An 11,017-nucleotide genomic window follows, 5' to 3' on the forward strand; every position below is an offset into this window, starting at 1 on the left:
AGATGTATCCGAGTGCTATATGTTTAAACATGTTTGATTAAATTATGTTCCTCAAAAAAGCATGACAGGTGTTTTATTTTATTTAAGGAGTTGTAACATCCTTTTGCATGTTTTACTATGAATTTATTTAGTATTTCTTGGGGGTTTAGAAGGGTGTTACAATAGTGGTATCAGAGCCTGGTTGGTCGTTGTGGTCAATGTCTTAGTGTTAATTATTCTTGTGTATACGACTAGTGTGGGTTAACACTGTCGATACTTTTGTTCTAATGAAAATTGTTTTGTGATATAGCAGAACAATGGCTGGAAGAGGTGGAAGAAACAATGATGCAATTGTTGAGGCCTTGGGAATGATTGTTGGTGTACTGGAAGGGAATCCCAATGGAGCTGGAATTGGTGCTAACAGACAGCTGAGATATTTTCAGAGGAATAATCCTCCGTTGTTCAAAGGCACTCACAATCCTGATGGTGCTCAAAAGTGGCTGAAGGAAATCGAGTGGATCTTTCGGGTGATCGATTACACCGAGAACCTGAAGGTGAGGTATGGTACTCACATGTTATCTGAGGAAGCTGATGACTGGTGGGTTGCTACTAGAGTTGAACTTGACGCTGATGGTGTAGCAATCACTTGGGCTGTGTTCAAGAGAGAATTTCTGAGGTGGTACTTTCCTGAAGATGTTTAGGGAAGGAATGAGATTGAGTTCCTAGAGCTGGAAGTAGGTTAATATATATGTTTCAGAGTATGCTTCCAAGTTTATGGAGTTGGTGAAGTACTATACTCACTACAACAATGATGAGGCTAGTGAAATCTCGAAGTGCATCAAATTTGAGAATAGTCTTCGTGATGAGATTAAGCAAGGTATCAGATATCAAAGGATTCGTAGATTTGCTGACTTGGTGGATTGCAGTAGAATATTCGAAGAGGATAACATTAAGGTGAAGCCTATGGATAAAGGTAAGCCATATGGTAAAGGAAATCCTAAAGACGATGATTGGAAAAGGCCTAGTGGGGGAGACTCTAGCGCTCTTGTTAGGTGCTATAACTGTGGTGAGACTGGACATCGTAGGAATGAGTGCAAGAGTGGAGAGAAGAAGTGCTTCAAGTGTGGTAAGGTGGGTCATATTGCTGCCGAGTGTAGAATGAAGACCGTGACTTGCTACAATTGCAATGAAGAAGGTCATATCAGTCTGGAGTGCACTAAGCTAAGGAAGAATCAAGCTGGTGGTAAAGTGTTTGCTTTTTCTGGGTCAAAGACTACTTCTGAGGATCGATTGATTAAAGGTACGTATTTTATCCATGGCACACCTTTAATTGTAATTACTGATACTGGAGTGACTCATTCGTTTATTTCCTTGGATTGTACTAAGAGATTAAATTTGGAAATATCTAATATAAATGGAAGTATGGTTATTGACACTCCTGCGTCGGGTTCAGTGACTACTTGGTTTGCTTGTTTGAATTGTCCGATTGATATTTTTGGTAGAGAGTTCGGAATGGACTTAGTATGCCTTCCGTTGGAACAACTGGATGTTATTCTGGAAATGAACTGGTTGGAATTTAACCGAGTTCATATTAATTGCTTTACGAAGACGGTTATTTTTCCTGAAGCTGTCGGTATTGAGAACTTGGCGATGACTGCTAGATAGGTGGACGAGGCGGTTAAAGACGGGGCTGCTGTGTTTATGTTGTTTGCATCAATGGAAGTGAAATGAAAGGCGGTGAGAAGTGATTTACCGGTAGTATGTGACTTTTCGGAAGTTTTTCCAGAAGATGTTAGGGAGTTGCCACTTGAGAGAGAAGTGGAATTTGCTAGTGAGTTGATTCCTGGAACTAGTCCTGTGTCGATGGTGCATTATCGTATGTCGGCATCTGAGTTGACTGAATTGACGAGTCAATTAGAAGAGTTGCTTGAGAAGAAATTCATTCATCCTAGTGTTTCTCCATGGGGTGCGCCAATGCTATTGGTAAAGAAGAAATAGGGTTCGATGAGATTGTGTGTAGATTATAGACAGTTGAATAAAGTTACTATTAAGAATCAGTATCCATTACCAAGGATTGGTGATTTGATGGATCAACTGGTTGGAGCGTGTGTATTCAGTAAGATTGATTTGAGGTCTGGGTATCATCAAATTCGTGTGAAAGCGAACGATATTCAGAAAACTGCATTCAAGACAAGGTATGGTCATTACCAAGGTATATATAATTTTCTTATGAAACAATTATGATGGATGAATACATAACTTTTTATGAAACGCGCTAATTTGGCATACTTTTAAATTTAAAACATCACCAAAAGATAGTGAATTTATGAATAAACTTACACACGTGTTGTAGTGTACAAATACACGTGTTAAGCAATATATTCAAACGTAAACCCTAATATTAATAGAAAAAATATACTTCACTCAATCAAAAAAAAAAGAGTCTAAAGATAGTATTTCTAAAAATCATATTTATGAATAATTGTAAAGTATCCATCATATTAAAAAAATGTACATTACCTATAAAATTTAATAATAATACTAATAATAAACAATTTAATTTTGTTTTATACACCACTCATTCTTATTGAATAGATCTATATTAAAACGGATTTTAGTTTATAACTAAAATATAACTTAATATTTTTGATATATTTTAATTTAGTATTAGGAATATGCACGTTGAAATTACACACAATTATATACCTATGTAAATTATAATTTTTTTAATGATAAAATGATAATATTTATACTAAAAGTTACTGTAAATATTTGTTTTAAAAGTGAGAGTATGTTGATTTTAGGCTAAATTACTCCCAGGGTCCTTTAAGTTATTTAATTGTAACAGTTTGATCCTTCATGTTATTTTCACTACAACTAGGTCCTTTATGTTATCAAATGTGTGTACTATTATCCTTTTTTAACAAAGAAAATGTGCTAATTATGGATGCAATTATTTTGAGTGGTATAAAAATGACGAAGTGCAACCAAAAATATAACAATCAACATTTCTAAATGTTTAAAATGAGAGAAAAAGGAGGTAGAAATCATTCAAAAGGACCCATTTGTTACAAAAAAAAACCTAAGGGACCAATATGTTACAATTAAATAACTTAAAGGACCCTGAAATTAATTTACCCTTGATTTTAAGAGTGAGACTATGTTGATTTTAAAAAAGTGAGAATATGTTGATTTTCAAAAATATCTCTAAAAAGTTTTTATAAACAATTAATTTAATTTTTAATTATTATCATTATTATTATCAAGCACACTAAATTTTATATAAATTTAAAAATATTGTTAGTTATATTTTTTTAAAAATTTAATATATTTTATTTAAAATTATTCAATGAAATATCAAATAATTTAAAATTTTTAAAATTTTATAAATTTTGTAGAGTTAAACTTCTATTATGAAATTTTCCTAGACAAAAAAATAGTGAAAATGTTCATTTTGAACTGAAATTTCAAGATACCATGGAATGTAGATATTCATTTAGAACTGAAATTTTACGGAAAGTTGTCAAATATTGTAGGTTTGTAAAAATTGTAAATATAATATAATAAAAAAGATTTAAAATAGATATTTGACGAAAAGCTGTTATAAATTTTTTATGTTTGGAAATATTGACTAATATCTAAAAAATAATGTTATTTGAATTGGAAAAATAATTTTATTCAAATCTGTAGTTTTAAAATTAACTCATTTGGATTCAACTGAATTTTGTTAACTCATCTGGATTCACGGGTAGATGTAAATGTATCTATGAGATAGCAATTGTAGACTGTTCATTTTAATGTTCATCTTTTAAATATTTCTCTTGCTGCTGTTTCATATAATTGAAGTTAGAGAATCGACTGTACGATTTATTGTAAGTACGAATCAATGCTTAAAAGTTAGTGCATATTATTAGCATATATTTGTAACTATGTCAATGTTAACCAATTGAAGAATGAATTCAAACTTTATAAATGATAGTTTGATAGACATGTGATGTGAATTCAGACGGGACTCGTGCGATAGCACGAGTTTCTTACTAGTATAATGTTAAAAAAAAGCAAAATACTCTTTTTGGTCCCCGTATTTTAACCTCGGGGTTCATATTGGTCCTTTAACTTCAAAACATTTCATATTGGTCCCTTAACTCTTCAAAAGATGTCATTTTAGTCCTTTTTGTCATATTAGCTACTGATTTTTTAGTTTTTCCATCGCTAATATGACAAAAAGACTAAAATGACACCTTTTGAAGAGTTAAGGACCAATATGAAACTTTTTGAAGTTAAGGGACCAAAATGAACCCCGAAGTTAACTTACGGGACAAAAAAGAATATTTTTCCTTTAAAAAAAATATAAACCGAACCAAACCGATTATTTTAGTTTGATTTTATATTTGAGAAATATTAAAAACCAAACTAAATCAAACTGATGACAATATCATTGACTCAAACTTTTTTTTTTTAACAAAAATCGATTCAAGCCCAACCGATTACATTCCTAATTTTATTTCTTCCGAGGTTATGTTTTATGCATTTACAAGTTGTTAAGCATTGATGAGCGGGCTTTGTTATGCTTCATGTAAGCCACTTTGGCTTATATTAGTTTGGTGATGAGAAGTTTATACTTTCTCTAACTCTTAATGAGACCTCATTTATTTCGTGTATCTGAACTCATTTATTACATTGAATTTCCTTTTAGAAGTAGAAGACTCATATTCATTCCCTAATTCTTACAAAAATATTTTAAAAAAGTTTATTACATTTACAATAAAATATTTTACAAAATTTTATTATATTTTCAAAAATATTTGTAAAAAATTACATCATTTTTCTAATACAGTTGTGATTATTTATTTTTAATTATATTTTCCATTTAATATTAAGTACAACACTTTTAAATAATAAATTTGAATAAGATCATCATTTTCCCCCCTCATTTATCAAGTTTGAATGTGTAAATTGTCTGATACAATAAATATTATAGTCAAGAGCAGTTAATTTTTTTTTTTTGTTTTATTACAAGAAGATTTAATTGAGTTGAATTTCAAACTTAAGACTCTAAAAACATTTACATTACATAAATACTTGTAAATTATCTACCAGCAAATTCCTCAAATCAACTACAGAAATTAAATACAAATCTTAACTTTCTTTTAGACTTGGCTACAGCCTACACCAACTCTAACAACACAAAATTATATATTTATAACCAAAATAATTATTCCCAAAAAAGACAAGTTGGGAACTGCCATCTCTTTACTCCTAACTCTCTCCACTTGTATTAAAAAGAAACAGTTTTACTTGGAGAGTCATATTTGCAAAGGGCAATTAGTTAGTGTCCTTACATCCAAGTTTCAAAGATATTCTAAAATAGAAATTCCCTCATTGACACTTACTTTCTTATAAACTTGTTATTGGTAGTACATCAACATATGAAGTCTATATTTTAACTACCAATCCTCTAAATTCAAAACTCAGACATGGAAGAATTATTAGTTGCACGCAGAGAACACCCGATTTATAAAAACATACAAAGACATGTGTGAAAAGAGAGATACATGAATAAAAGATCATATTACAATAAAGAATAATTTTATTACCGTATTTCCATTTTTTTCCGAGTAAAATTACTTACCGAACAAGGCACGGATTCTGGCCTTTTTTATTATTTCACAAAACCTTTTCACCCCACAACCAGTACTAATTGAACCTAATTACATATATATTATTCATATATGCACTATATAGAAACTTTTGTGCTTACATCAAGAAAATCAAGAGGGAGAAGAGAAAGAAAAAAGTTGGCTAAACCAAACCAATATATAGCAGCAGCTGCTATTATCCATTCAAGTAAATCTGGCCTTCATTCATATTCCGTTGACTTTTTACATCTTTGGAATTTCATGTGCATCTGCAATCAAGATATGATCTATCAGTACATGAATAAATTTTAATAGAAAGTATGTAAATTAATTGAAAAGTCAACTTAATGTCAATTTTTTTAAGCTAGTAGGCAAAAATATTGACATAAAATTTTATGGTTTAATAATTTGCTCAAGTTAATATGTAAACATCAATTATCTATTTATCAGAAATAACAAGAAATGAAGCTATAATCTCACTTTTCTGTTTATTGACAAGAGGTGAACCTAGAATGTTGTCCAAAGGTTCCAAGCATCCAGCAAGCTGTTTCAAGCAATTTTCCTGCCATTTCATTCAAACTTTAGCATAAAAAGAAACAATGTAGTGATATCTACTTAACCATATTATAACCACTAAAATATTAATTACTAGTGTTGTGACACTGTATTGTTTAATTTGGTATTTGATTAAAAATTCTTAAAGCTTATGCAGTTACCTTGCAATAATGATCACCTTAATCTTTTATAGTGACATATGTAGGAAAACCACATTATACATTTAAGTAAGAAAAAAGTTAAGAGCTTTACTTTTCAAGGTTTGGATTAGACTAGTTTCTTAAACCTTAAGTATTCTATTTGCTACTTTAATTGTCTATATTTCCTAACAATCTAACCTAACATTCTTAAATCAGAAGAAAACAATTTAACAAAAAAAAAAAATACTTACACCTCAACAACTCAATTGCATAACTTAAATCACATAATCCAAAGACCTAAAGAAATCACCTAAAATAAAACTTAGTTACTTAGCATATGATTAAAATCATTTTTACCTCATAAACAAAGGTGATTCTAAACAACAACAAAATTGATTTTGATATGTTTAAAGTGTTCTTGAGTAGAAGTACTTTTGTATGCAAAGTATATTCTAACCTAAGATTGAAGTTTTTTAAGAGTTTCTTTTCCTCTAAACATAATTTTCAGCCTCAAATTATTGCTCTACTCACTTTCATGTACTCAAATATAAATAAGTCCGTCTGCAAATCCTAACTCAACTAGAAGAAGACAATAAGACGCCAACACCAGTGTACTCACAGATGTGTGACTTTCTAGTGATTATTACCACTTCGTCTATAAAAAAAAAAACATAAATAATTCTATATCCGACTAACTTTATATCTAAATTAATTAATTGAACTAATAATTTTTTGTTTTTGCAAAACCAACCACAACTAGTCTAGACACTTCTTCTCATCAAAATGATTCCTACATCTAAGCTACAACCACATAGTAACAAGAATCATAACCAAAAGCAAAACACATAAAGTAAAGCACAAAGAAAATTTCAATCCAACCAAATTAATCAACCCATCGTAATCACCTTTTAGAATATTTTTTCACTATATTCTTCTTGACTTAAAACACACCCAAACAAAAAATAAAGCAAAAGCGAAAGAGAAGAAAGAAACCAAAGCAACGCACCTCTTCTTTGCTTAACCACAACTTTAGCGGGTTGACCCAACCGGGTTCGGGCCACATCCTTATCAACAACCTCCTCTTCCTCTTGATGAGGAAACAAAACCCCATCAATCCCTTGCACAGAAATCCTCCCATCTGTATAAATATCCGGGTCGAACAAATACGCCGACCCGTCACCGTGCCCGAATTTCACCGACCCATCAGCTTCCTGAGCATCAACCTTATGAGGCAATCGCAGTGTATCATAACGAACCTTCCCGAATCTTCTAACAGCATTATACATACTCTCCTCAGTCTGATACTCAGGAATTAAATGATAATACATGATTTGTTCCGGTGAACCCGGTTCACTCAACTGGTCCGTTGTTAACTTAGCCATGGCTTCGTCGTTCGGAGCTAGAACCGTTAAAACATAACCCTCTGAAACTAACCGACTCATCTCCGTCGCTAACGACGTTAGGTTTACGAGAATATCCGCCATCTCGTTGTAACCGCCGTAATGAATCAGCGTTTGGATGAAATCTTTCACCTGTGCCTCGCCGTTGAAATGGTGGTGGGGTCCACCAGGTCCTGAAAGTTAGTTACACATTAATTTCCGCAATCAATTTTCTTGTTATCAATAAAATTTCTATTTTACCAAAAATAAAAGTTAGTTACAAATTAATTATTAATTACTAGTACAATTTAATTTTTATACCTGGTGCTGGCGCCGGTGCTAGTGACGGTCCGGGAGCCAATGCGTCGTAAATTGGAAGAGCCGGCGGTGAGCCAGGGTTTTGCGGCGGGGCTGGTTTTTTCAAGCGGTGAGTTCTCGGATCAACTTCCGGTGCTCCTTCCGGTTTAATAGCGGCGATGGAGACGAGACTTCTGCGACGGTTGAAGTCGTCTTGTACGGAGCGTGGGATAATGAGACGTTCGATTCCGTGGATGACGCCGTCGGGTCTAGTCACGGCGTTTGGATGGAGAATTCTCGCGCCGTTAACTGTCCATTGTTGGGAGGTTTGGTTTGGTTGGATAGTGAGGTGGTGTTGAAGGGAGAGTGTTGTGTGTCGGGTCGACCCGGGTATGGATCCGTTGATTCGGGTTGGAATGATGTGTGACATGAGGAGAGTTTGAAGAGACTTGAGATTTCGTGGTTCGAGGAGGAAGGTTTTGAAGTTAGGGTCGAGATCTCGTTCGAGAGCTTCGTTTTTGGGAGCGAAAATGGTGATGTTGTTGTTGCCGACAGTGTCTTCTAGTGTTTGGAGAAGCATGGCTTTTTCAACGAGTTCAGCGAGTTCTGTGTAATGTGAGTCGAGTAGAGCCACCAAGATTGAGTTTGAGTTTATCTGAACCGTTGAAGATGACGAGACGGAGAGGGTGGAGGTGAAGGTGGAGAGAAAGAGAATGAGGAAAGTGAAGAAGAACATGCGGAGCTTGATGACGCCATAGATGCCGCAATCCATGGCCATTTTCATGTTTTGTTCTTCTCAGACAAGAACAGATGATATAACCGAATACAAACGCTACCTCTGTTGTTTATGTTTTGTGTGTTGTGTTTGTGTTGTGTAATGTGTTTGTGAGAGAGCAGAGAGAGAGATGAATGATTGTTAAATGGTGTGAGAGTTTTGTTGTGTTGTTTATTTGGTCATTATGATTAGTTTAGATGTATAATTAATGGTGGTTCTGTTTTTACCTTTGGTTATGGTAAACTAAGATGTGTCGGTTGCTTTGTGAAACTCAAGGTACACGTGGCGGTTTTTGATTGAAGGAGAAGAGAGCGGTGTGTGACATGAACTGTGGGAGTAGAGAGTGGGGTCCAGTACCCTCCTAACTGCTACCTGGCCCTTGTTGATATTTTCTGGTTCTCACAGCTCGTCATGAGTTAATGAAGGATAAATAAACAAACCCACTTTCATTACTAGTTTATATTTATTTATTTTTTTTAGTTTTTTTGGATGTCTTTTTGTGTGCATTATCTTTCACATTCTTTGAGTTGAATAAAGAAAAACTATCATTTTTTTTATGAGCAATTGCTTTGGTTAATTGTTTTGAGTTTTGGATTGCATTATTTTTTAGGTGGCTTTTCATAACATGTTAAAAATGGGGAAAATAAGTAAACTAATAATTAAAATTGTGTGCATAATTCATAATATGTTTAAATTTTACTCCTATGAACTTGTGAGGGCAGCTTAATTGTATTTTTCTTTCAATGACTCATTGACTTGTATAGCTAGAGATTATGTCACAACAAGCTAAATTACTGTGTACTCTTTCATATGGATCACTGGCCAATGTATGCTAAATAGATTTGTAACCTCTATTTTTTTCTTGATATCGATTTATTTTGTTAACAACAGTCGATATTTCTCTAGTAAAAAAATTTTGTCCTTCATACGGGTCACATAATGTCGATATAAATGTTAAATAAATATTATATAATTATGATTACAAAATTGTACATATTTAAAATATTTAGACCGATCAGGTAAGTCGGTACCAGAGTATAGGAATATGATCAGTCTCCAATTATACCAGCTCGGTAAGGACTTACAACCCGGAGTGGATTTTCAGCCCGGTTAAAGTCTCCAGCCGGTTGAGATAGATTCTTCAGGTCGGCGGGCGTTGTCACGAACAGGATTCAGAGCCATTCTACCCAAGTCGCTTGTAACCGTCACCCACACATAAAGGGATTCCGCCGTTAAGGAAGTTACAACTCCTTAATGACCAGGCGACGGAGTTTGCTGTAGCTTGCTCATTATGGAGGGGATCCAAGGTCCCTCCATTTATGAGGGTGATTACTGCTCTAGCAGCTTTAAAAAGGGCTCCCGCCCGAGGGATAAGCGAGACGCATTCTATCTTGAGCTTGCACTATTTGTATTGCTCAAATTCCTAAAGCTAAACGCTACAAATTTATGTGCGGCCTCACTGGAATCTTCTTCTGGGAGGTGATCAAAAGTGTTCTACATGAACATTTGGCGCCCATCGTGGGGCCTAGGTAAAACTTTCTCAAGCCACACACCATTTCACATACCTTCAACACCGAAAAAACTAGACATCCACCATGGATGAAGTATCTTATCTAGCAACGCTCACTTGCTAACCATGGCAGAAGCTCTAAAATAGTAGAACGGGTCACTACAAGGCTTTGTGCAATTCCTGCAGTCACAAATGCCAAAGGAGAGTGGGTTAACGCACAAATCACCTTATTTCCAACTTATGTCAGACACCGTGTGGGCGGAAGGGATCCCAAAAGACTTTAAACTCCCTCCCTTGCCTATTTTCGACGGCATGACAGATCCCGGGCAACATATTCGAGCCATGAACGATCATGCCAATACACTTGGGGCTACAAATACCCTTAAATGCGTCCTGATGCTGGGGACTTTCAAAGTTAAGGCGCTGGACTGGTACATGGGGCTCCCAAGAGCTTATGTCTCAGGATATCCCGACCTAGTTTGGAAAATGAGTCAATCCTTCCCGATACGCCAGCATCGGGAAGCACCTACCAGCATCCCGTCGAACAATCGCTCAGGGCTTATCGAACATGCTCGGGAATACCGGGCTAGTTTCAACGAAAGGGCTATTCATAACACCGGGATCCCCTAGGATAACACTCAGGATGAGGGCTCGGAAGGGCCATCGGTTAAAATACCAAATGTTGCCACGAAGGAACCAATATACCTCTTCTGTTATAGCATTCTAGAGGGAGAAAGCAGCAA

At 34.6% G+C, this 11,017-nt stretch overlaps 2 protein-coding genes across 2 annotated transcripts; one reads left to right on the top strand and one right to left on the bottom strand.

Moving 5' to 3' along the window:
- Positions 1-347: 347 nt before the first annotated feature.
- Positions 348-1,644, top strand: LOC131604898 (uncharacterized). The gene is made up of 4 exons (XM_058877314.1): positions 348-543; positions 737-1,031; positions 1,137-1,279; positions 1,607-1,644. Exons 1-4 carry the CDS (start codon positions 348-350, stop codon positions 1,642-1,644), a joined length of 672 nt encoding a protein of 223 aa, XP_058733297.1.
- Positions 1,645-5,539: 3,895 nt separating this feature from the next.
- On the bottom strand, positions 5,540-8,956 carry LOC131601786 (fasciclin-like arabinogalactan protein 15). The gene is made up of 4 exons (XM_058873681.1): positions 8,014-8,956; positions 7,320-7,886; positions 6,099-6,180; positions 5,540-5,887 (listed from the first exon to the last, which is right to left on the bottom strand). The coding sequence occupies exons 1-3, from the start codon at positions 8,771-8,773 to the stop codon at positions 6,107-6,109; spliced, it is 1,401 nt and encodes a 466-aa protein (XP_058729664.1). The 5' UTR covers positions 8,774-8,956; the 3' UTR covers positions 5,540-5,887; positions 6,099-6,106.
- Positions 8,957-11,017: the final 2,061 nt, after the last annotated feature.

This window comes from Vicia villosa, linkage group LG5, assembly GCF_029867415.1.
Source record: "Vicia villosa cultivar HV-30 ecotype Madison, WI linkage group LG5, Vvil1.0, whole genome shotgun sequence".
NCBI classification, from domain to species: domain Eukaryota; kingdom Viridiplantae; phylum Streptophyta; class Magnoliopsida; order Fabales; family Fabaceae; genus Vicia; species Vicia villosa.

Coding starts and splice junctions, on each gene's coding strand:
- LOC131604898 (XM_058877314.1), top strand. CDS start 348: ATGATTGTTGGTGTACTGGAAGGGAATCCCAATGGAGCTGGAATTGGT. Junction 1,032..1,136: donor GACTCTAGCGCTCTTGTTAG/GTGCTATAACTG, acceptor TGCCGAGTGTAG/AATGAAGACCGTGACTTGCT. Junction 1,280..1,606: donor TGAGGATCGATTGATTAAAG/GTACGTATTTTA, acceptor TTTTTCCTGAAG/CTGTCGGTATTGAGAACTTG.
- LOC131601786 (XM_058873681.1), bottom strand. CDS start 8,773: ATGAAAATGGCCATGGATTGCGGCATCTATGGCGTCATCAAGCTCCGC. Junction 7,887..8,013: donor AGCACCGGCGCCAGCACCAG/GTATAAAAATTA, acceptor ACTAACTTTCAG/GACCTGGTGGACCCCACCAC. Junction 6,181..7,319: donor TGTGGTTAAGCAAAGAAGAG/GTGCGTTGCTTT, acceptor ATGAAATGGCAG/GAAAATTGCTTGAAACAGCT.